This window comes from Phyllostomus hastatus, unplaced genomic scaffold, assembly GCF_019186645.2.
Source record: "Phyllostomus hastatus isolate PE091 unplaced genomic scaffold, TTU_PhHast_1.1 phas_scaffold_78, whole genome shotgun sequence".
NCBI classification, from domain to species: domain Eukaryota; kingdom Metazoa; phylum Chordata; class Mammalia; order Chiroptera; family Phyllostomidae; genus Phyllostomus; species Phyllostomus hastatus.
This window is the reverse complement of record NW_025334041.1, coordinates 60579970-60606924: the sequence shown is the minus strand read 5'-3', so window position 1 is coordinate 60606924 and position 26955 is coordinate 60579970. Positions and strand designations below refer to the sequence as shown.

The window sequence follows — 26955 nt, the reverse complement described above, 5'->3', positions numbered from 1 at the left end:
TTTGTGGCAGAACCATATAGTGCTATTTGACTATGTTTCTTTGCATATACCACTTGAAGTTAATGCTTGTTTTTTCTCTTTTGATGAAATTTCTTTATACCTTTCATTAATTCACCTCTAAACTCCACCAGAAATGTAAAATGCTGCTCAATGCATTCAACATATGAGAATTCTTTTTCCAGAAAATATTCTGTCTGGAGCTTGATCATCCATTCAAATATGGCTTATTTACAATTGCCATCCTTAAATTTCCATTTCCCATCAGCCTGGGGATACATTTTTACCCCTCTTCCAAGTTGGATGCCCTGTTTCTGAACCCTAAACTGTTTCCTTCTTAGAGAATGCTTTTTTTCTGGAAGAACGCTTTTTCCATTAGACCCCAGTAAAAGGGTTCATAGGATGTAAATATCTTGAGGTCTTATACAAGATGGGAACAAAAGTAAGTTTACCATTGTATGCAAAACACAGTGTTTATTCTTGTATTATTTATTTACTAATTATTATATTGTTTGTCATACAAAATAATTGTAAACCTACTTTTGTTCTACTTTGTGTGTCTAAAAAAAATCTCTATTTTGTCCTCATATTTGAATAATTGTTTGGTTGAATATACAACTCTAAGTAGCACATTATTTTTATTTCCAATTTTAAGGACATTTCTTTACTCATTTTGCTCAGTAATTGGTAGTGCTTTCAATCTGGAAATTCATATCCGTCAATTTTGAGAGTTTCCTTAATTGTTTCTAAAATTGTTCTTTTTATTTCTATATTCTAAATTTATAGGGTGTCTTCTTATTCTCATTTTATCAGTATTCTATTACTTTAATTTAGGCTAATATTCCAATTTTTCATATTTATTTGCAATTTGCTTAGCTTTTTCTTTTATATTCTTAGTAACACCTCACTAGCCTCCAACACTGGGAGCTTGTTTTCCATTTCAGTTACTTAACATTTTAATCTTCAACTCCACTTTATCATGCTGTAATATAACATCATTTTTTATTTCTCTGAGAATACTAATGTTTGTTTTTAAATGTTTTTCCTTTGACTTATCTCTATTTCCTCATAGCTCTGTTTTGTTGTCAGTCTTAACCTTTCATGTGAAGAATATTTCTCACAACATCAAGCTGTATCAGGTGTAACATGGGGCATTGCCTCCCCAGGCATGCATGTGCATCCACAAATCAGGCCATGAGATAAAAGCTGGTTCTCACAGGTCACACACAGAATTCTAGATGCTGCTTTCACAGCTCCCAGCTTGGACTATGATCACTCTCAGTGTGGCATCCAGGTGGGGCTAGAAGGTCCCTGTGTCCTGCCCATAGCACACACACATCCTGTTTCCTGTTAGATTTGTGGCTTGGTCACTCTTTGTACTCAAAATGATGGCTTCTCTCAGCTGCTGGGCCTTCTCCCTCAGAGCTGTGCTTCAGGCCAAAGTGACAAATTATTTTCTCTGAGTTTTTAAAGCTATGTTTCAATTCAGCCCTGTACACTGATCTTTTCAAGTGTACACCTTCATACTGTGGAGGTCTTGAGTGCAATTTTCTTCCTCCATCTCTACCCTTGTAGCCTAGAAGAAAGCCTGGAAGTTCTTTGTACTCATTTTTTTTCTCCTCTGAGCCAGCCTAGACAGTCCTGCATCCTCTCTGCAGGATGATGGCCTAGACAATCCTAGAATAAGGTGTCTCCCCAGGAAAGGGCCCACAGCCTCCAAAACTTTGCCTGATGTCTCACAGTTCAACGGGAAATTACAAAGACAGAACACAGTATATCTTTCTACCCCAGCCTTGTCACACTAGCAAGTTAGGTGATCTGATTCAAGTCCCTGGACTTACTGTGTCTCAAGATCCTGGGTTTGGAATATGTGAGCAATAAGATCTCTCTCTGCTTTAAGAGAGTATAAAACTTTAATCTAACAAATGCTTCCAGTATATAATAGATATACATGAGTTACTTCTTTACACATCTTAGAGAGTTGATATTCACTGATTCTCTCAAATGGATTCCACAATTTAAAGACATCTGAAGCCATAAAAGAGAATGATCTCATTCCATCAATAAAAGTTAACTGGCATATGAAAAGCTAGTACTTGTGCTGAGTATTAAGTGGTCTTGTAAGAAAGGGAATTCTTTTGATTCAAAACAAGATAAAATGAAGAAGGTAGGCACAAAGTAATCTGATACTAAAAAAAAAAAGATAGAGGTAGGATGACTTATATCTTATTAAAACAGATGAGAATTTACATTAAGAATGAGATTAGAATCTTAAAATGAAACAGGCATTAGACATTTCAAAACTGAAGTCACTAGACCAGTAGTTCATTAATACATTTTAAAACATATATTTAACATACACATTTAACACATTTAATAAGAATACACATATTATATTTTAAAGCATGCATAGTACAAGAGAAAAGCATAATTATTCTCTGTAGTAGAGACTATGATGATAGCAATAAAATTTCTCCTGATCATATATTTTCACATATAAAACATGTTAGTAATTTAATTATTTTACTTTTTCTAGCCATACAACTAGAACACAGAATTGGAAGCTCTACAAAAATTGAATCACTTTCTGACACTGAAATCTCATGAAAATATTATTCCTTAATTTTCAGCAATATGTTATAGCTGTTTTGAACAGTCTCTCTCTAAGCTTTTTTGGAACATTCACACTGCATGAATATGTTCTAACCAGCCTTCCAAACTTAACCAACACTTCCCTTTCTCTTTAAGGCTGATCCTTATCACTCACTCAGTGATTGTCCCGCATAGACATCATTGCTGAGGCTAACAAGAAGGCTAGGCTCACAGTAGCAAGACAGATATATGTCTTCCAATGTCAAAAGTTGCTCCTGTCCAATGAAGAAATATCCTTGAACCTATTGGTATACCTTTCCTATACACTTCTCTCCATATGCAATTAATGTCCTCAGGCATAACTGCCTTCTTCTCCATATCTCTTTGCTTTCCTGTTTCCTGGCATTTATTTTACTGCACTGCTAAAAATTTGATCTAAGTAATAATTAATGATAATAATAAAAATGGTAATAACAGTTAAAGAATATTAAGTCTCAGCCAAGAACTGTCATAGGTGCTTTATTCATTTAATCCTCCTTTGAAGTAGGTATAATTATTATAAACTCTAATTTACAGATGAGGAAACTGAGGTACAGATCCATTAGAAAATGTTCCATAGGTCACAGAAGAAAAAAGTAAACCCAGGATTTGAACTCAAGCATTTTGGCTGTACAGCTCACACACAAAATCATCATGCTATGTTGCATCCACCCTACAGGCATTTTAAAGGTATGACTTTTTAAAACTCAAGCAAATAACTATAATTTTTTGTTGGTTGGTGGCTAATATGATCTGGCAACCATATTGTTTATAAACATTTACGTAAAGTCAACAAATATTTTTGACCACTTTTGAAAGACCTGGAGAATCATTTGAATTAAAATTTGTATTTCTCAGGAAAAATAAAAAGTTGTTTTGGGTCACTTTTAAGAAGTTCCCACAAATAGACTTAAGTAAGCATGCCCTGTGCAGTGCCTCAGTGGAGTTTCAAGAACCTGCCTGTCGTCATGGAAGACATACACTAAACACATCCTGAGGCACTGGCTCTATTATAGCAGGCTCAAACCTAACTCCTCTACTGTGCACGCAGCCCTGTCAGTGATCCCCCACATCCCAGGGACTGTCCACAATGTTTAGAGCTAGGTAGCTAGCTATAGAGTGATGGTGACAGCACCATTCCAGTTACTATTTCACCTGCTGGCTCACAGAAAATTCCACTTCATAAATTTAAAATCCTATAGTTTAATTGTTAGTATCTTAAAGATGTGCCCTTTTTTAAGGCATAAGTTATTTTGCATAGTTCCCAGCCTCAACATCCAGTTAGGGAAGAGGGAAAAACAGGAAGACTATTGCTTTTTTAAATTCCAGGGTCTTCAGGGAACACACAACCACAGCTCAATGTTCAGTATTATCCCTGGCAATCTAAAGACATTCCATCTTCAGACTATGAGTAGGATTTTCATAGGGTTAAATATTTTGAATAATGCCCTTGGTTATAAACAGGCTCATCCACTCAGTCTCCAGAGAATCAGGAGTTCTTTATTACATTCAGCTTTTCTGCAGATCAGGACTGTGAAAGCATGGGCAAGACTTCAGATTCATCTCTCCATGGCTTGGCTGTTTTAGCAGGCATCAGATAAACAAGATTTTTCCAGAACCTTGAGTTATAAGACAGAGATTTATCAGCCTTCCACTTCAGAACTCTGTGAGATTTCAAAAGTTTTAATGATTGGGGCAAGAATGTGAGGTCACTGATGGGTGTAAATTCAATTAGGATTATTTTAATTTTCCTTTCCACCAGTGCCTCATGGAGTCCACTTTCAAGTTCATATCTGACTTCATTAGACATGTAACTTTTACTTAGGACAATGATTAGTCTTCGGCTTTGCTCTATCAAGGAGTGGATTTCATCAACAACAGCTGAAAATGCAAGATGTGAAATATTAATTTAAGAGAACTAAAAGGGTAAGCATGAAATAGAAATTATTTTGCACAGTCTAATTTTTATTATTTAACTCTGAAGTTCACAAGTTTTTCTTTAAGACAAACCATTTATTCTCAATTTGATATGACTATTAAAATCAATTATCTAGGTAACAATAATAATGAAAACTTACTTAGTACTTACTCTGTGCCACACTCCTTACTAAATGTTTTATGTATATTAACTCATGTAATCATCATAATTACTCTATAAAGAAAGTATACCCCCATTTTTTACAGAGGAAGAAGTCAAAGCACAGAGTAGTTAAGTAACTATCCCAGAGTCACACAGCTAGTAAATGGCAGAACCAGAACCTGAACCCACATGGTCTTGTTTTGTAGTACTTATTTCTAACTATTACACTGTCTTGCCTTTCCATGTGTATGATGGAGCATGCTAAAATAGGAATTTAAAAATTTTTAAGAAATGCCATTATTTTAGACCAGAAGTTGACAAACTTTTTCTGTAAAGGGCCTGAAAGTAAATATTTTAGGTTTTGCAGGTCATATAGCTTTTGCCACAACTCAACTGTGCTGTTGTAATTTTAAAAGCAGCCACAGACAACATGTAAGCAAATGCTTGTGTCTGAGTGTCAGTGAGGGGGGCAGGTCCCTGGTGACCCATGGGTAGTAGATTGTCAACCTCTGTTCTAGACCTCTATCCCTTTTCATATAGAGATTTTCAACCAAAACATATTACAACTGAGAACAAACATTCTTTATTTAGGAACTAAGAAGAAAAATCTTTTTCAAAATGACTGCTAGAAAATAATGGTAAAATATTAAAACTGATGTAAAGGCAAGCAATAATGATTCCTAAATTCTTAGAAAGAGTTGACAAAAATATCACAGTATTATAAGCATCTGACAAATTGGCATATTATTTCTTTTGAGAAGTTATTTATAATTAAACAGTAGTATATTTTCTCTTTATAATTTGTAATATTTTCCTTTCTAATTTGTATGATTAGAGGGAAAAAGCACAATCATTTCTTAATTTACTGCCACATCTTCAATGCCTTGTTAAGAATTTGGCACAAGGATGAACTCAGTAAATGTTGGATAAGTTAATAAAGTATGGTACCAATGAAGACATTACAGAATTTGCAATGCATCAGCACTCATGACACCAGCTTTCAAATGTTTGCTATTAAAGACTTCAGAGAAAACATGAACATGTTAGTAAATATCTGATTTTCACTGTACTTTGCTGCAAGAAATTTGTTATGGTCATTTGTATTTATATATTAATTTAAAATTGACTTTCATAATTATATAAAACACCAATCTCCTTTTACTTTTTTTCCAATTTTCCTATTTCTTACTTTAGTTTTCCCACCAATGTCAGCATAATAAAGAGCAGGTGTTTTTTTGTGTTTAAAGGATCATGTATTAAATGAGGGTCTGGTTCTGCTGCACAAAATATCATCAAAACAGGTGTTCTTAACTATAGAGCATTTCTAAATAAATGCTTCACAATAATGCCAGTTCTGGAGCTGGTTCTAAAAATGAAATGCTTGGTCCCTTTCCAAAATTTTAAAGAACTGGGAAGTGCAATGAAGAGACAGGGTCCTAAAGGGGCCACTAATGGGAGCAGTGCAGTTAGTTTGTTTTCTCACTAATCACTATACTGATTTAGCTGGTTATTTCTGGCCAGAAGGTCATTTATAATTGTTTTTAAGCCAAACAGGGTTAGGCTAAGCTATTCATCTTATGAAAATAAAGTATCTCTACTAGTTTTCTATTTGGCTTTCCCTTTCTTACCTCTCCCAGGCACTACATCCCTTTCAAATATGCATAATTTATACCCAAAATGTTTCTCCAACACCCTGGGCAGAATCTCCACAGCGAAGGCGTGTTCCTCTCCATTCTCAGGATGACATTCTTTTAGGTAAGACACAAAAGCATCATATGTCTTTCCATCTAGGAGGAAAGACATATTATTCCTTTAATTGGTATGTAAATGAAAGTTTAAGTTTTAATTTGAGTGAAAGTTGTGAAAAATGGGAATGGAAATATTGAAAAATAAAAGTTAAGTATAGCATCTGTGTGTCCACACTCATCAAACTGTACACATTAAATATGTGCAGTTCTTTGTATATTAATTATACTTCAATAAGCTGTTGAAAAAAATGAAGAAAATACTTTTGATAGAAAGCAAATTAAAAAACAAAACAATGTTTAGGTAATTCCCAAGTTTCCTCAAATATTATTTGCTTCCATGACTATTCTTTATGCATTATTCTTTATCTCTGAATTTTTAAATGTCAAAAACAAGGAATAACTTAAATTATTAAAGACAAGCATAGCATCCTCAAACCTTATATACTATTTGAGCAATCAATTATCAAATGTTTTACTTGTAAGCATATACATCAAGACTCCTACTTTTTGACACTAAAGAGAAATAGAAAGAAATATAAGTCATAGATTTGAGAAATAAAGGAATTAGAAGACAATAGAGGATAAAGTAACCCAAATATGTCCTTGTTCCAGCATTGGAAAGCAAATTTCACCTTGGCTTATTCGACTTGTATCATTTAATTCTACCACCCTCAGTGTTTACCCTCAAAATGACTGCCTCAAAAATGTTGATAAAATTGGTAGTTACAAAATAGTCACAGGGATGTAAAGTACAGCATAGGAAACATAGTCAATAACATTATAATAACTATTTATAGTGACATGTTAGTACTTGAAGTACTAGGGAGAATACTTTGTAAAGTATATGATTGTCTAACTACTATGCTGTACACTTGAAACTGATAGAAAATAATACTGAATGTAAACTGTAAATGAAAATGAAACTTAAATTAAGAAAAAACAGCACCAACAAAGTTGAGTGCTTACACTGAAGAGTGGGAAATAACAATAGAGGCAATTGAAACAATGTGCTATAAAAACACATGCTATGATGTTTTAAAATATTATTTATATTTATATAATAAATAAAAATACAATGAATTCTAGTCTATTGAAAGGTTTTCATTGATGATAGCATCTTCCCCTATTTTATTCCTAATAATGAAGCAGTATTCAGTATCCAAATGGCTAAAGGCACAAATTCAAGAGTAATGTGTTATCTAAATAACAAAGGGATTCTACTAACTGGGTTACTAAAAAATTATATGCATTTTTTTCTACTTTCATCCAATATATCTGAGAAGAGGTAACACACAATGCAACAATTTGAAAAGTTTACAAATAACACATTGGCAGACACAAGAGAGTGTAACACAAACCAAACAAATCAAATAATCTGGTCAGAGAATAAGGAGTGATCTTGCATATGCTTTCCAAAAGAAGGAAATTTTGAGTCAGGTCCTAAATAATGTGATATATGCTAATTGGAACAGTAGAGGAAGAATGGAAAATGGTAGAGGGAATGTTTTATCTATATCCCATGGCAGTTGGTTAGATTATAGAGGAGTTAGATGTATTCTTGGATCCATTATTGTGATTAGCGAGTTTGATATAAGACTAAATATTATTGGATCTTTTATTAAAATTGAATATAACAAAACCATTCTAGATCCATATTCTTTGTGGTGCCACGTCATTTACACTCAAAATCTGACTCAATTTCTTTAACAGCATCCAGGCTCACATAACACTATTTCTGGCAAAAACTTCTTCAGTTCTACTTATAACACTCTCATTAAGCAATCTGAGTCAGAACCTACTGCTGATTTAAAACAATTGCTTTACATAATTGTATGCATGTGAATGACAGGATGCTTGGGTAAAAGTGCAGAATTAACATGCATATCAAAGATAGGTTTAAAGTTGGTAAAAATAGAGCCAGTTCTTAACATAATCAGTAACTAGGTCCCCTGGAAAATTCTATTAGATTGCTGTGAAATACAGGTGTTTATTAATATAAGAGTGAGTGCTTTCATTAATACAATAATTATTTCAGTGATTAAAACAGGCATCAAGATGTAAAAAATAAATAAGTACACTTCTAGAAAGGCATATTTTTCATAATCATATTTAACTAATTGTAATAAATTGGAAAGATAATTTAGTCCAATTTATATTGTGATATACATGTGATACAGCTTTACTCTTACCCATGTAAAATTAGTTTTTCAACTATTAATTAGCTTTCAAATTCATTTTTTCAAGCTGTTCTTTTGTTGGTTTAGCAAATAGGCTAATTCATATTATAATTTATTTTTCAACCCAACTAATGGAATCTTTGCTGGCTTCAATAATGGACACAGTGTCCAAACAAAAAGTAATTTGAAAGCTAATAATTTTTCCTTGGTTATGTATAAATAAAACCAACATGTAAATGGGTTTTTGGGACTACAGAGAGTCATTCAGACTAGTGCTTCTCAAATTCTGTGGCAAATAATGACATTTTAAGTTGGTTTTAGCTTTTTTGGTTGATTGATTTCTTTCATTTCCAATCCTTCATAAACCAATAACTGAATGCACTGTTGGATAGTGCAGCAATATAAAATTGCTATAATGTACAAGTTTTAATTTTTTGTACTTGTATCTCCATCTTTACTTTTTCACAAATGATTTCTGTCCATGGGCCACAATCTAAGTACAGCTGCTGTGGAGCACATCTCTAAATATTTCTATGCACAGCCACATTGAGAGCTAAGACATGTGAATTAAAAAAATTTCTGTGAATTGGGCCAAACACAACTACAAGGATAAACAAAATCTTAGTTGAAAATCATAAAGAGACATTAGTGAACACCCATTTTGAGATATGCACTGATCTATGCAAGTAGAGACCCAGTAATAAAATAACAAAAACAAACCCACCACTTTGTTGGAGCTTCTTTCCTTGGCAAAATCATACACATATGCAGACTCAAATCCAAATTAACTAACTTTGCTAACTTTATATTAGTAAATTGAAAGTTGTAAATGTGAAAATGAACCTGGAAAAATCTCAAAAAATGTAAGAATTTATTTATAACTTGAGGTTAGGAGGGCCTTTCTGCTTATGACCACAAATCCAGAAACCATAAAAGAAAGAATAAATTTGAATACATTAGAGAATGTGTGACATAAGCAAAGTCAAATGATAAATTACAACCGGGAAACAATATTTACACCTCATATTATAGACAGTAGGCTAACTTCCTTAAAATGTAAATTAATCCTCAAAATACACAAGAAAAAAAGCCAACAGCCCAATTTAAAAAATGGGTAAAGAAATGGATGCTAGTTTGAGAAAGGAAATAAAAATGAGTCTTAACCAAATAAAAAGTTGCTCATGCTCTTACATAGTAAATGAAATGCAAATGAAAATTACATTGAAATACAACTTTTTTAACCAGCCAGATTGTCACATATCCAAAAGGTTGTAGGTAAGGCTCTGGGAAAAGTTACTCCCATCATTTGAGAGTTGTAGGCAATTCAGTCCTATGAAGGGCAAATGGGCACTATCTTTCAAAATAAAAACTATATCTATGCTTGGTATGTCCAGCAATTCCACTTTGGGGAATTTTTCCTTCAATTATATTGCATACATATGAAACAATCACTGTACAAAGCTATTTGTCACATCATTTCTATAATAACAAAATGTTGTAATATAACCCAAATGTCCATCAAAAGGTGACTAAATAAACAGTGGTATATCCATAGAAATAAAACTCTGTAGGGTTTTATCCAAAGAAATAAAATCATAAAGAAAATGAGAGATTTTATAAACTCTCATTATGGCAGAGTATCCAAGGTATAGTAAAGCAAAGTTCAGAATAGTGTGCATTATACAACAAGACTTGTTTTTTAAACAAAAGTGGGATAAGATTCATATTTGTTTGGATGTACTGCCAGGGGATGATGGGTACATCATGGGTACACAGATATGGATAGGCTGGTAGGAAACTTTCTACTGTATAATTTCTTAGATTTTTTTGTGCTTGTGCTTTGAAATATGTGTGTCCTACACACACACACATACACAGATGTGTGTGCACATACACACAAAAGCAAAAGCAAGTACAATGGATTAGATTGATTTTTTAAATTCAGTAATTCTATTGAAACTTTAAAAGATAGGGGACCTGAGATATAGATTCACTAGATCCAATAGTAGTAGGTAAAAACAGGCAGATCTGGTAGACTAGAACCCAGGTCATTTAGCTTCTAGTTCAGGGTTCCTTAAAGTACATCATGCAGCCTCCTTTGCCAGATTAAAATAATGAACCATATATACAATTCAATTCAATTCAATTTAAATGATCTTTATGGAGTGAACCCACTGTATAAGGTGCCCAGATGGTACATGAACAATGACATTGAGTTCCTGGGATCAAGCATCTCATAGAGCATTTAGTAGGATATGACATAATACATGAAACATTTAGAGAACAATTTTTGGCAGTATATAAGTAAGCACCAAAAAAAGATGGCACAGACAACATCCATAATGGATTATACATTCAGAGCAATTTTTCCTATGGAAAACCTGTAACACATATTAAGTCAACAATATAATCAAAATAAGATGAAGTTTGTTTTTTTATTAGGTTTCCTAATGAAACCATAGGATAAGAAATCCCAACATTATGATATTTGTTACCTGTTAATGTTTCATCTCTTCTCATGAAATGTCTACAAAATAGAGCCAAGTCAACTCTATAAGTGACAACCACAATCATTAGGCACACGACTGCCCCTGAGATCAGAATAGCTATGATTATTCCTCTAGTGAAGACATGGTCTGGGATATCATCCAGTTCTGCTAGAAAGAAAAATAAAATAGGAATGATTAATCAAAGAAGTTTTACCATTGTCTTTCACCATTATGCTGCAGATATCAGTTTTTACCATTAATACTAATCCAGTTGTCTACCCAACATGTTCCATTGAGTTATTCTACATTCCCATCTTTATTTTGGGGCAATGATCTTTCTACTCCCATTTTATATTTAATTTTTTTCTTTTTATTAAACTTACTGGGGTGACTTTGGTTAATAAAATTACATAGATTTTGGGTGCACAAATCTATACTACATTATCTGTACACTGTATTGTGTGTTCATCACCCCAAGTCAGGTCTACATCCATTACCATTTATCCCCCCTTTAACATCTTCTTCCTCCCCCAACCCCTACTGTTGTCTGGAAATCCCCACACTGTTGTCTGTGTCCATGAGTTTTTTTCTTTTTTTAGTTCTATCCCTTTACTTCCCCTCCAGCAACTGTAAGCCTGCTCTACTTGCATTTTTTAAAGAATAAAGATTTGCACAAGGCTATTCAGAGACCTGAACTGAAAGCATTGTAATGTTGTCTATCCCTGTCTGTGGAAGTCAGATCTCTAGGGTTATATAGCACTAGAGTGAAATACAAAGGGAGGGACCCAAAGATGGATTTCAGAGAACAGGTTTTAAACATAAATTAAGGTGAATCATCTTGAGAAAGCAATCACTTAACTGAGATCATCCAGGCTCTTAGCCTAGATCTATCAGTTATTTTGTGTCCTAGGATGTTGGGGCCCACCCTGCCTGGTCTCAGGAAGCTGTAACCCCCTGTGACTAAGGCTGAGTAAGAGACCTCTGAACCAGGAGCCACTAAGGAGACAAAACTTATTTCCCTGGCATGAACACTGCCTGTTCTATGCCTGGCCTCCTATGCTTGATCAGTTAGCCAATGATGGGTAAGATTTCTCATGGGGGGGGGGGATAATCTAAGACAGGCATGATCACGTGGAGACCTCTGGGAAGAGACTTGGGGCTGTGGAAATGAAGGGATGATTGACATCAACCCCTGCCTCCTCGGCTTTGTCAAAGCCTGAGTCCTTGTTCTTAGTTGTGAGATATCCAAGTCTCCTGGCTGCCTTTGTCTCCTCTGCCCAACTCAGGCCTGCGGAAATAACAGGGGCTCTAGTCCAAACCAGAGTCAGTGGAACCCTAGGATAATCAGGCCTGGGACATAGAATATACAAGATCCTGTGAGATCTGCTTGATGGAGGATGCTATTGAATTAGAATATGAAGGCACGGGCAGGAAATGGGACTAGCTTTTAGGTCCTATAGTCTTTTTAAGTGATAAAACGCAAACTCTCAGCCCAGAATCCCAGTGAGAGTTCTGTCAGAACCTTTGAAAACACCTATTCCTTTTTTATCTTCCCTGCCAGACTGTAATCCACAATGTGTCTGTATTATTAATAAAAACCTGCTTGGGCAGGAGAACGGGGTGCTCTCCACTAGAGAGAGTGGCTGTTTCATCCCTATTTCCCCACAGGACTCGGTTGTCCCTGTGTATGTTTTTCTTGTGTTTCAACAAGCATCTGTAGCAGGGATGGATACTGCTGGCCAGTGCCCTCCACACTAGGAAATGTCACTGATGCCCTTAGCTGTTAGTATCTTACCCTGTAACATGAACATAATAATAATTTCTGCTTCATTTATAAGGTTGATTTTGGAGGGATGATTAGATGAGATAGAGAGAAGATGGCTTGGTGAATAGCAGTCATCAAAGATCCAGGCAAGGCAATGGATCAAGTGAAAATAATGGATTTGACAGTCTCTCCCTTACATGTGCATGGACCAATGCATATATGTAGTTAACAAAGCATCTGGCATACAGCTCTAATAATTTTATAACGTTTTTTATGAAAGTGTCCTTTGCAAAAAATTTTCTTAGAATTATTCAGTTTATGCTCACTATGGAAAGTATGAAATAACATGAAAGAGTAAAAAGGATAAAATAATTTTTAACAACCATCCACAATGTGGTAATAGGCACCGCTAACATGATAGTATATTTCCTTTTGGGTTATTTTCCCTAAAAATATTGACTTAATTGAAGGCATATGAGTATCACTCTTTATTGTATAACATTATATTCTGAGCAGTTCATTAGGTCTTTAAAATTATAATTCATAATATCTCAATATTTAGAATGATTGCAATTTTTATTAATATATATAATGCTGGAATGAACTTATGCATAAACCTTTATGAAAGTTTCTGATTATTCTCCTAGAGTAGATTCTAAAGGTAGAGGGAGTTCTAGGGCAAAGAGTATGAACACGCATAACACTCTTGAAATCTTTACACAAATTTTAGGAATGATCTTTCCCATAAAATTAACTACTAGGATATAATTAAGCCACCATATTTTCTTAATAAGTAAGCTCTGAATAATGCCAGACCCTGGGGTTCCTGCATCTTTGAGAGGTCTGCCTATCCCTGTCTGTGCCACACAAATACACAAACACATACTTTCACACTGGCACATACACTCTTGCAGGTAGAATGAGTGGAAGACCCTATAACCCAGATGAAAGTGGTGAGCACAGCAAAAGGAGACATGATCAGAGTAGAAACCTCTAAGGGAGGGACAGAACAGTCAAGCACTAACAGAGGGAAGATGGCTTGGTGAATAGCGGCCATCGAAGATCCAGGCAAGGCAATGGATCAAGTGAAAATAATGAATTTGACAGTCTCTCCCTTACATGTGCATGGACCAAGCATATATGTCCACATGAGGTGGAACATCTGTGATAATTCCTACAGAAGGTAAGAGAAGCAAGCAAATCAGTTAATTTCAGAGCTAATCACGTCTGAGTTTTGATGTCTTTACTTGTTGTATGGCATAGGGTGAGTTTCTTCACTTTCTTTACCTGTAAAAGCTTGTAAAGATCAGGTAAATGATGGTAACAACTTAGCACACAGTCTGTTATATAATAAACACAAAAAGAATGCTAGCTATTACTATCAGTGCATGTGCTACACTATTAGAAGAGGTATTCTAGGTGAGCAAATGGTAACAAGGATTTCACACCTAGAGAGGGAGCTTCTGGCCTTAGGTTCTCTCTCCCTCACTTCTTCAGTTTCTCACCAAGACCAAGACTGAACACATACACTCATGTTTCTCTCTCTCTCTCTCTCTCTCTCTCTCTCTCTCTCTCTCTCTCTCTCTCTCTCTCTCTCTCTCTCTCTCATCTTTGTTTCTCTGTCTCTGTATACCTCTCTATCTCTCTCAGAGCCTAGCCCTTCCCTGCATATTCAGGGGTGGATGCTCCAGCCTGGGAATGAGTAGTGAATGAGTACTAATAACTGGAAAGCATAGTTTTTTAGTCCAAACACAGCCATTTCTAAGCAGCTACTGCACTAAAGGATCTGGGTTATATTATTTGGCCGAGGATGGAGGTAGGTGACTCTGGAAAGCTCCACCAGGTACACACTGAAAAATTTTAAGAGTCCTCTGATCAGAGTCACCAGTTGTCCACTTGCCACATTCAGGAACTGGCCCAACGAAGGGAGGCCCCAGTTAGTTGTTACTGAGTGAATGCTCACACCCAAAGGCCCCCTGTGCCCAGTGCCCAGCTAAGGTAGGCTGAAGGCAGCAATTACTCCCAGTATCTTTGGCCTTACCCTCCACTGAACTACATGCTTTCCTCTGATTGTCTGGCTGTGCCAGTGTTGCCCTTAGTGCCTCCCATGACCTTCATACACCTGTGCATCTGTCCCCAAACTCTACCTGCCTCCCTTCTCTGGCCCTGGTTACTGCATAGGAACTGGCATAATACTGAGGGCAAAATTATAAATTTTCTGCTTGTAATCTGGGCACAAGGGGTTCCAGCATGGGCTGAGCACCAGTTCTGCCCTGAACACCTATCACACAAGGTGTTCACCTCTCAGAAGCCTGGTTTCAGATGTATAAAATTAGGACATGATGATCTTTGAGGAGTCTCTCAGAAGCGACATTCAAAATTTCAACAGACTTCCAAAAATAAAACTTTCTGATACCTTTTTTTAGCAAGATGAAGCTTTTAGTGTCTATGTCCCCCTCGCTGGCCACAGTGCAATTATATAAAAAATTTAGATTTATTTCATTAATATTTTCAATTCTCAATGTTTTTGAAGCATGCCATTTGCCTTCTGAAGTCCTGTAAGAGAGGAACATAATTTAGCACTAGGCTTTGTTCACTGCCAGCAACATTATCCATGAGAGAAGATTTCATATGTGCAAGTACTCAAAGGCAGCAGCTTTGTGACTCATCAGATTCTCCCCTTCTGGTGGGAACTTTTAAAGTATCACCACAGGGAACCTGCCACTCTTCCATGAAGCATTGGGCCCAATGGAAACAGCTCTCCTGAACCATCTGGGGAAGGTATTATGAACTACCTAGAATTAAAGTGCCTGAAAGGAAATTATGGTAAATTAAAAATATAAGACTGTAAATTATTCAGCATAGATACAGATTCATATCAAGTTTTTGCACTACTAAAGATCACTTTTATTTGTTCAGCATTTAAAATAAGTTTTAAAACAACATTATCCTGCCCTGGCTGGTGTAGCTCAGTGGATTGAGTGCGGGCTGCGAACCAAAGTGTCACAGGTTCGATTCCCAGTCAGGCACATGCCTGGGTTGCAGGCCACAGCCCCTAGCAACCCCACATTGATGTTTCTCTCTCTCTCTTTCTCCCTCCCTTTCCTCTCTAAAAATAAAAATAAAATAAAATCTTTAAAAAAAAGTCTGTTTCTAAGGAATTAAGAAAAAAAACATTATCCTCAGATACTCCCCCAGAAAGATGAGGAACACTAATTAAGTTGCTCAGTGAGTGTGAGAAAATGATTGAGATAACCCCTGGAAGAAGAGTTTTCTTTCTCTTCTTAAAGAATCCAAATTTTCCTGTTATTGAATGAAAGACTAATGCTCATGATACCTGCTTCCTCTGCAGCAACAGGTTCTCACAGCTCTGGGTCATCCACTACTCCCAGATGGAGTTGCCCCTGATATCCCTAGAAGCAGGCATCTCTGGTACCTGGGACACAGTACCCATTGTAGCCTCCAACTATCTCAAATACATTTTAGAACACTGTTCTGTACAGAAATCACCAATACAGAATATCAACTATCTTACATCACTGAGAAATCCAGATGTGAAGCACACAAGGCCACTGAGAAGCCAAAACAAATGACAAAAACCTTGTATACCCAATTGTAAAAAAGACCACCTCACTCTCTTAGCTTAGGTTAGGCTTTATTTTTTAATAAGTTTGGTAGGTTAGTTTTCTACCTCTCCAAAAATTAACAATAGAGCACTAGAAGGCAGAAATTAAAAAATGCATAACTCCGGTGGAAGACAGATTCTGAGAAGATACAATGGCAGGATGGCCACACAATTCAGCTGAACCAGTGCTCACTGAGCACTGATCATCATGTACCTGCCCCTGGGTGAGCAGCCTGTAAACAAGTATCAACAAGAACTGAGAGCAGACAGCAGGATGATGAAGAATATTTTTTTAAAGTATAAAAAGCAAAAAACCCCTCAAAAGTGCAGCTAAGGTGATAGAAATCTTAGGATCACTGCTTACTAGAACTTGAGTGTATCAGTACATTAATAATTATAGTAATGACCCAAAGTCATTCAGAAACATTCAAATGACCATAGACTTAGCATGTTTTTTAAATAAGTCTCACCATTTCTTAATGGAAGAATATAGGTTATTTAAATATCAATATATGTCATTTGGAACACTTTGCACCAACATTGCCTCCTAGATATTTATACCTAATCATTGCCCTGTTTGCTTTTTCTACCCATTCTTATTGTGTTTCTAATTTCCATGAATGGATTCTGACAAGAAGATGTTGCAATACTTACTATGTTCAATGTTAATTCAGGTGTCTGGTAATTTAAATTAGTATTTGCTTGAGACAATATCTGGAAACCCTTTCATACTTGATAAAATTTATCAATGATCTTTTAATTACTTTAAAAATGATAGTCACTGTAAAAAATGTTCTAAAAAGAAACTACAAACTATTTCTAAAGAGCAGGAGCTAGTATCTATGTCAGTGTATCCTTTGCCCATGAAAGAAATTCCCAAAATATATACATTACTGTGTCAATGACTATTTCCTTATTTCTCAAGTTTCTTATAGTGAATGATGAAAGGCATGTGTGTCAGTAGAAGATGTAGATCTGGACAGGCAGCAGGAGACAGCCTGCCTTTGGCTTTGGTTGCACCCAAGTCCCTGCAGGGAAATGCACTGAGTCATTCTGCACTTACAGACTCCCAGCTGGTCTCACAGTGATGCATGGGCAATACAGGTAGGAATGCCTACTGTATACAAAGGACCCAGATTAACTTATACATGTCACAGTCCTGATCTTTATTATGGCTCATTAGTAAAAATATAGCACTTAACAGAATTTTCAAAATCCAAAACAACTGTAGTCTACGTTATCACTCCTTTTAAGATGCTTAGGTACAATCCCCATCTCTTCATCAACCCTGGCTGACCAAAAGCTGCTTTTGCAAGGTGATGCTAAAGAACCTCATTGAATTTCTTTCTTTAGATCTCAGCAATGAATTTCTGCATAATCCATCAATATAAAGTATGGGAATTATAATTATAAAACATAAATTATAATTATAATTTACACATCCCAAACATCCCATAGCTCTTCAGGAGTCTGGATATTTTTATATCAAGTATATATGATACACTGATATTTATATATACTATGATATACATCATTTATTATATAGACATACTTAATTCTTATTTCTTTCTCTTCATGTACATTAGGATTCTCTCCATTTTCTTTCTGGATGTTCCAATAAATCAGATCCTTTTCATTCAGCAAAGCAGAGCAGTTGAGCTGTACATCTTTTCCTAGGTAAAAGTGGACAACCAATGTTCTGATTTTAGAAACTCAGATTTCTGAATGGTTTAACTTAATATAATCAATATATGTTAACCTAATATATAATGCTAATATAGTGCTACACTGCAGAAAGAGAACAGATACACTTTGTTTTAATACTAAAATTTTTATAAAGCAGAGGAATCAGGTATCAATTATAGGCATCACCAAACTATGAGTTGACTTCTTTTCAAATGTTTATGTTTAAATAAATTATCCCACTGCAGCTTCTAGAAAAACAAAATGGATAAGTCACAAAAATTTAAATTAGCAAAAATTAAAGACATCAAAGTTCAGGGAAAGTAAAGAGAGACAGTTGAACTGAAATGCAGTTAGGATAAAGCCTTTCTAGATGAGTTGAGGGAGCAGTCGTTTTACTCACTGGAGGAATTTTGCTTGGTTTCAACAACACAGAGATCTCAAAAAGAAAAAAAAAGTAGAGATTTTGAGAGCTACATAGGCTTGCGGGAATATTGCTAAGGACTTGAGCAGCATAGGAGGCTGCTAAAAGGCTTAACAATTCTCTCCTATGGTCTCATGGTACTCAGGAGAATTAGATCCACTAGAGGAAAAGACCTGCAATAAACACAGGACTGAAGTCTCCCTCCAGCTATCAGAGATAAAGGCAGATTGATTCTAACAAACTGCATTCTGACTACCACCTAGCTGTTCCTAAATGGATTGGGATTATCTACCCCTCACACTACTTGCCTAACAGAGGAAAGACAAACACTTTTTAAAAAAATAATACAAACTTCATCACTTTGGTTATTTTAGTTACATGAAGATTGGCACCAATTAAAAAATTAAGAAATATGCAAAGACAAAAATAGAGATAATATTCAATATAAGAATAGATAGTAGAAGCAGACTCAGAGATGATCTGGATGCTTGATTTAGCAGATAAAGAGCTTGGAATAACTATTAAAATAAGTTGATGCAAATAGATGAAAAGATGAACATTTTCCACAAAGAACAGTCATCTGTTTAAATAGAATCAAATGAATATTTGTTAACTAAAAAATAAATATAAATTTAAGAACTTGATGATTTTAACAGCAACTTGGGCATAAAGGAAGGCAGAATTTTTTAGCTTTATTTCAGGCTGAGACTAAAACTAAACCACAGAGGGAAAAAATTTAAAAAACAGAACAGAGCATAAGAAATATGTAGAACATATTGATACTTAATCCATATAGTTAGAGATCCAGAAGAAGAGAGAAGAAAGAGGAAGAAGAAACAGGCAGACATAATGGCAAATAATTTCCTCAAAACTGATTAAATTCATCCACCCTCAGACTCAAAAAGCCCAGTAGAAGCCAAGGTAGAATAAATGAGAGAAAACCATACCTAAACACATCAAAATTGATGAGGAAGAAAGTTTTGAAAGCAACCAGAAGAAAAAGACACCAGTGAAGCAACAACTACTAAAGGCCTCTTTTTCAACAGAAACTATGCAAACCAGGACATTTTTAAATCTCAGGGTAAAAAGTACCAGTATAAACTTATTAAAGTTATTGAAAATAGTCTGACAAGTAAAGATATTTCCAGGTAAACAACAGCTGAAAGAATTAATTGCCAATATAATTGCACTACAAGAAATAGCAAAGGAAATTTTTCAGACTTAAAAAAAAATTATCCCAGATGAAAGCAAGTAAATACATAAACAAATAAATAATACAAGAAGGAACAAATATTAATATTTGGGTAAATATAAAAATTTGCTTGTGTATAATTATAATAATGTCAATGTCTTATAAGCTTTATAGCATATGCAGAAGAGAAATATGTAAAATAATAGCACAAGTGATGTAGGAGGATGAATGAAACTGTTGTAAGATTTTCATGTTTGTGAAGTTGTAAAGGTACTAATAGGTTCATCTGTCTCATTGTAGTAATAGAAGAATATATGTTGTCATCTCAAGGAGAATTACTAATAAAGGATACAAAAAGGAATAGCTAAAAGGAAAACAAAGTAGATTAAATAAAGAAAATACCTTAGTAATACAAAAAAAGGAGGAATAAAAGGAACAAATGAGATACTAGAAAACAAGTAGCAAGATGAGAGGCTTCAAACTAGCTATATCAGTAACTCATCAAATGTCAATGAGCTAAACACTACTATAAAGACTGGATTTTTAAAAATGATCCACTTCAGTGAAAATGGTTGCATACACAGATATGGCTCGCCTCTTCACACAACCACATCAAAATTATAACTAAAATACAGGGCACCACTCAAAACCATCAGAAATCAGGCTGAATGGAAGTCTGACAACTATGGAATTAAAGAAACCACATCCACCCACATTGGTAGGAGATGCTGATATGTGTAACAGGCTGGTCCCACACCCACATGTGGTGGATAAAATTTGGGAGGGATATCTCAGGAGCGAGGAGTCCCGGCACCACCACATCAGGACCGCCAGCCCAGATTCCAGTGCAAGGAAGATAAGTCCCCATAACTTCTGGCTGCAAAACCCAGTGGGGATTGAGTTAGTGGAAGAAACTTCTGGAACCCTAAGAAGTTCCTCTTAAAGAGGCCACAAACAGACTCACCTATGCAGACTCACTCCCTCTGAGCTCCAGCACTGGGGTAGCGGCTTGAAAGGAACCAGCATACTGGGAGAAACTCATGTGTCTGTCATCCAGATGAGCAGAGGCTGTTGTCCCTTTTCTAAACCATCCCACTACAGAGCCATTAAGCCACAGAGCTGGCAAGCTGCTGCCATATCTGAGATTCCATCAATCTGGCTAACACTGACTTGCCTTGGAGATCCCCACAGACTGCCCCACCCAACTTATGGGCCCACTAAAACTGCTTTTCCATATGAATGGCTGGTCTTGGTTCATGCTGCACAACTTTCTAAATGCTCTCAGTCAGTCAGCTACTGGCCTCAGTGAGCCCCAGGCACTAGCAGCAGCCAGCTTAGGTTCACAGCCTGGCATTACCAGGGAATCTCCAAGCCCAACAAAAATAGCAGCTATCTCAGATTGCTTTATAGCCAGACAAGGTGGCCCTGGACAAAACACAGGTGGGGGCTGACCAAGCACAACCAATGGACAACTACAGACCATGTTGGAACACCACCACCCTGCCCCTGCATAGCTGATCCTCCACGGAGGGCAAAGGATAGTGGTAAATGGTAACATACAATCTTTGCAGCTGACTGAACTGGGTAAATCCTTCACACTGATCTGTCAACAGCAAGCAAGGCTCAACTACAAGAGGAATGTATACTCAGCTCACACAGAGGGCACACCTCAAGTACCCAGCTGGGTGATAGGGGAGGCTGTGCCACTGTTTCCTGCAGGACACCTACTATAATAGGCCATACTACGAAGACATGGAGTCATAAAAGCTCTACCTAATACATAGAAACAAACACAGGGAAGCTGCCAAAATGAGAAGACAAAGAAACATGGCCCTAATGAAACAACAGATCAAAACTCCAGAAGAAGAGCTAAACATAATGGAGATAAGCAATCTATCAGATGCAGAGTTTAAAGCATTGCTTATAAGGATGCTCAAGGAACTTAGTGAGGACGTCAACAGCATAAAAACAATCCAGTCAGAAACAAAGGATACACTAACTGAAATAAACAACAATTTACAAGGAAACAACAGTAGAGTGGATGAAGCCAAGAATCAAATCAATGATTTGGAACATAAGGAAGCAAAAAACAACCAATCAGAACAAGAAGAAAAAAGAATCCCAAAATAAGAACAGTATAACCAGCCTCTGGGACAACTTCAAGCAAACCAACATTTGCATCATAGGGGGGCCAGTAGAAGAGAAGGAGCAAGAAATTGGAAATCTATGGGAAAAAAACAATGAAAGAAAATTTCCTCAATTTGGTGAAGGAAATACACATGCAAGTCCAGGAAGCACAGAGAGTCCCAAACAAAACAGATGCAAAGAGGCCTACTCCAAGACACATCAAAATTAAAATGCCAAGATTAAAGATAAAGAGAGAATCTTAAAAACAGCAAGAGAAAAGAAGTTAGTTACCTACAGGGGAATTTCCATAAGACTGTCAGCTGACTTATCAAAAGGAACTTTGTAGGCTAGAAGGGATTGGCAAGAAATATTCAAAGTCATATAAAGCAGGGACCTACAGCCAAGATTGCTCTACCCAGCAAAGCTATCATTTAGAATCGAAAGGCAGAGAAAGAGCTTCCCAGACAAGAAAAAATGAAAGGATTTCATCATCACAAACCATTATTATAGGAAATGTTAAAGAGACTTATTTAAGAAAAAGAAGAAGATCAAAACAATGAATAATAAAATGATAATAAATACGTATCTATCAACAAGTGAATATAAAAAATAAACTAAGCAAACAAGAAGAACAGAGACAAATCATGGATACAGAGAGTGCTTTGATGGTTGCCAAATGGGAGAGGGGAGTGATTAGGTGAGGGGATTAAGAAGTACAAATAGGTAGTCACAGAATAGCCATGGGGATGTAAATTACAGTATAGGAAATGGAATAGCCAAAGAAGAACTTATGCACATGACCCATGGACATGAACAATGGTGGGAGGATTGCCTGAGGGAGTGGTGGGTGCTGGGTAGAGGGGGGCAAAGGGGGATAAATTGGGACAACTGTGATAACATAATTAATGAAATATAATTTTTAAAATATTCAAAAATTAAAAAATAAATAAATAAAAAGATCCAAATAGGTGCAGTTTATGTCAGGTGAATTTTATATAAAGATAAATAAATATTCAAAGTAAGAGGATATATAAAAATAAAACATGTCAGTCAATCCTAAACAAAAGAAAACTGGTGGGTCTATCTAGTATCAGACAGAATAGGCAGGGAAGAAGTATAATGATAGATAAAGATAAGAATTTCATAATGATAAAGTGTCAGTTCAACAGGCATCAATTCATGTGTGCCCATAAGATAACCTCAACATATATAAAGCAATATTAAACAGAAATAAAGGATATACAGACAAATCGACCATCATAGTTTTAGATATTAACATCTCTCTCAACAATGGATACAGAAAGCTACCCTGGCTAATGTGGCTCAGTGGATTGAGGACTGGCCTGTGAACCAAAGGGTCACCAGTTCAATTTCCAGTCAGGGCATATGCCTGGGTTGCAGGCCAGATCCCCAGTAGCTGTCACGCCAGAGGCAACCATATATTGTTGTTTCTCTCCCTCTCTTTCTCCCTCCTTTCACCTCTGTCTATAAATAAATAAAACTTTAAAAAATAAAGAAAACAAACAAAAGATTAGTAAGGATATAGATGATTTAACCAATATCTTTTATGAACTTCACCTAATTGACATTTATAGAATAATGAAACCAAAGTTTGCAGAATGCACATTTCTTTCTAATGTACTTGGAACATTCATCGAATATACCATATTCTGATCCTGAAGCAAATCACTACAAATTTGAACAGATTGAAATGATACAGTGTACAATCTTGGACTACAATGGAACTAAACTGGACAGCAATTACAGAAAAAAAGCTACAAAAATCTCCCAACTATTTGGACAGTAAGAAACACAATTTGTAAATGAAAGAGGAAATCATAAGAGAAAGTTTTTAAAATGTTTTGAATAAATAGTAATGAAAGTATGTTGTACCAACACTTATGGGAAAGAAAAAACTACAAGAGTGATAAGAAAATTTGGAGCTTAAAATGCACATACTGCAAGAGAAGATAACTGTATTTTATCTCTCATCTCTCCATGTTGACAAGTGAAAAATGAAATGCAAATTAAACCCAAAATGAGACAATTAATAGATAAGTTCAGAAGTCAGTAAAAAATAGAAAGGAGGAAAACCACAAATATAAATGGTAAAGTATCCAAGCTACATTGAGTATACCTGTCATAAACAACTAGGACCAGCTGCAGTCAAAAGGTGTGGGCTTTGGAAAAATCAACAGACACTTGAATCCCACTTCTGCCGCTGTTCAGTGGTTTAATCTTAGAAAATTACTTAACCTTTATGAGTTTCAGTCATTTAAATGATAAAATGGAGATAATAACCCTCAGAGTTGCTGGATGATTTAATTCAATAACATATTTCAATAATATGACACGTTTGGTTTGACATATATGAATTTTTTAATTGACAATTCCCACCCCATTATCCCTGTCCATGGGTCCTTCTTGCATGTTCCCCTTCTTTTTCCTATTACCCTCCTCCCTCCTAACCTCTGGAAAATTTCTTCTTTTCCCTCCTTCCTTCCTTTTCTTTTTGAAAGGACATGTTGATTCATCAAGACCTCTCTAGACAATTCCTGATTGTACAGCCAATTCAGTCCATTGATTCAAAGTAAATTCATTAATCAAATATTCAAACCATGCAAGTCTGAATTACCTCTCCAAAGTATTCTTACTGAGTTTTCACTTTCAAAAATGACCATGGAGACTATTAGAGAAAAACCACAAATAATGTGTCTAAAATCCTACTCTACAAACCATAGGCACTTCCAGGTTGTTCATTTTAACCATTATAAAAATGGGAACATTCAAACAATGACAGGCTTTTCTGGCTTTGTAATGCTCTTCACTAAATATGGAAGATGTTATGCATACAACATTGGTCAATAATGAATCTGATTTAGCCTTAGAAGACTCCATTTTTCCCCATTCATAAATGCAGAAAATATGTATGTCAAAATATACCTAATTCCACTCCAATGTGATTAAGCTTTGGTCCAAGAAGAACTGGGATTATATTACTATAACCTAAAAGTGAAAAAAAGAAAAGTGTATTAGTATTATTCTGAGCTTCTCTAAAACAAACATTTGTTACAATACACTTATTCTATGTAATGAAGATTCTAACAGTCATCACTTTATATCCAATTTAGTCATATTTGCATTACATAATGGTTGCAGTGAATATTGTTTGTTGTTTCACTTTCCATCAACTTCAAAGTTTATACTGCTAGAAAAAGCACATTGAATTTAGTTTTCCCTCATTTCCAATCTGTGGCTTCTGCTCACCACAGCTAAAAGCAAGAAGAAGACATTCATCCCAGGAGACAACCAAACCTGCAGGACTTAGAAGATGCAAAGTCTCTGTGAAGTACCTTTCTATTCTGCCTTATTCCTTCCATATGCCTGCCTCAACTCTTGGGTGCAAGAATAAAACTCATATGGGGTAGGCAAGGAACTCACTCTCAGGTGGCAACCCTCCCATCACAGGACACTGAGAGGAGGGCCCTTCAATTGTGTGCCCTGGATGCCTCACCTTAGTCCTGGCCCTGTAAGGGTGCCCTCAACTTCAGGCTCAGCTCTATTTTTCTTCCTCAGTGACCCCCAACTCGAGGTGCATAAATATTTTGCACTTTCGTCCCCATCTCATAATGCTTAGCAGGTAAATAATCCCCTCAGCAGCCCATCACTGAATGCTATAATACAAACTAAGGTGTCAAGTAATTGTACAACACTGAAAGCAAGTGTGGTCATACATTGACACTGCTACGTATTCAAGTTTGTGTTGCTCCTATTACCAGCACTGGCAACTTTTTCCATGACCTGCACTCTCCCTGCCAGTACATCTGGTGTTTGGGGGGCATTTGCATAAAACTAATGCCCAGAGCAGCCTTCATGGGGCTTGCAAGTGCTGAACAAGGAGAATATGCCTGATTGTGAGGAATAAAACATGACTCAGGAGCTCTTGTATGGCACCCACACCTAACTCCCTCAGAAAGCATAGGGTTACCAAGTCAAGAGTGGAAAGGGGAGTAGGGCACTGTGTGGGCAAGAACTTGAGAATGAAACTAGGGCAGTAAAACCTCAGCATGTCCCAGTTCCTTTAAGATTCAGACTCACTGGGAAAGTCTGAAACTCAGGTAGGCAGGCAGGAAGAGGTGAAATGGATCCAAAAAAAAAACTGACTCAGGTCTGAGAGCACTGAGGAATAGGAAAGGAAAAAATAGTTTTGTGTAATGGGGAAAATTGCTACTGATTATCTTCCTCTGGATCCATCTCTAAAACTTGAAATGTATCATTGAGAACTCAGAGCAGCACCACGTTTGTACGTCTGGTGTAAAGTGAAGGGTACAATCCTATTTAAGGTAACAGAAGGAAGAAAATAACCTCAGAGTATGCTCCTAAGTTAAAGCACACAAACTGTCAGCAGTAGGAGGAGACATCACCAGATCAACCAGAGAAAGAGATTAAGAAATGAAGATGCCAGGAGAGAGTCAAGAGAACTGTAATTCAAGGCAATTGTGTTCACCACGTGGTAGCTGAGAGATCCACATCCATAGCCATAGGGAACTGTAATAAAGACACAACATGGAGTAGGTGTGAGCTCAGAGTCCCATTGTCCTCAGCATAGGTCATGATACCTCTTAATTATTGACTTCAACTCTAAACTCTACAGTTTAAAAGAATGATGGAAACTTCACCAGATCCAAAGGAAAGTGGACAGGGTTGTTAAAAGTCTAGACTTCTTGTTGAATGAGGCACAATGGAAGGAAGTGTTGCTGGCCCAGTAATTCACTCAACAGACAAGTAATGAGCACTTATTATGTACCAAGTGCCAAGCACAAGTATGAGAGTTGCAAAATGAGGAAGAGAATTCAGTTCAAGCCTCTCTTTCCAAGAGCTTCGCAATCTTCTGCCAGAGACAGACACATGACCCAAATTCTGACAGCAATCAGAAATATGAACAAAAGCCATGGGAACACAGAGGAGGAGAGACATTTGAGCTGAGTCCTGAAAGATACAATTGGCCTCCTCCAAG

General features: G+C 36.2%; 1 protein-coding gene across 1 annotated transcript in view; it reads right to left on the bottom strand.

Annotated features, from left to right (window-relative positions):
- Positions 1-3092: 3092 nt before the first annotated feature.
- IL18R1 (interleukin 18 receptor 1) overlaps positions 3093-26955 on the bottom strand; it is a 44570-nt gene continuing 20707 nt past the window's right edge. The window contains 7 exon segments of the mRNA XM_045828708.1: positions 3093-4173; positions 4175-4509; positions 6337-6495; positions 11129-11290; positions 15304-15443; positions 18065-18185; positions 24882-24944. Coding sequence (XP_045684664.1) covers positions 4138-4173; positions 4175-4509; positions 6337-6495; positions 11129-11290; positions 15304-15443; positions 18065-18185; positions 24882-24944 — 1016 coding nt within the window. The 3' untranslated portion in view covers positions 3093-4137.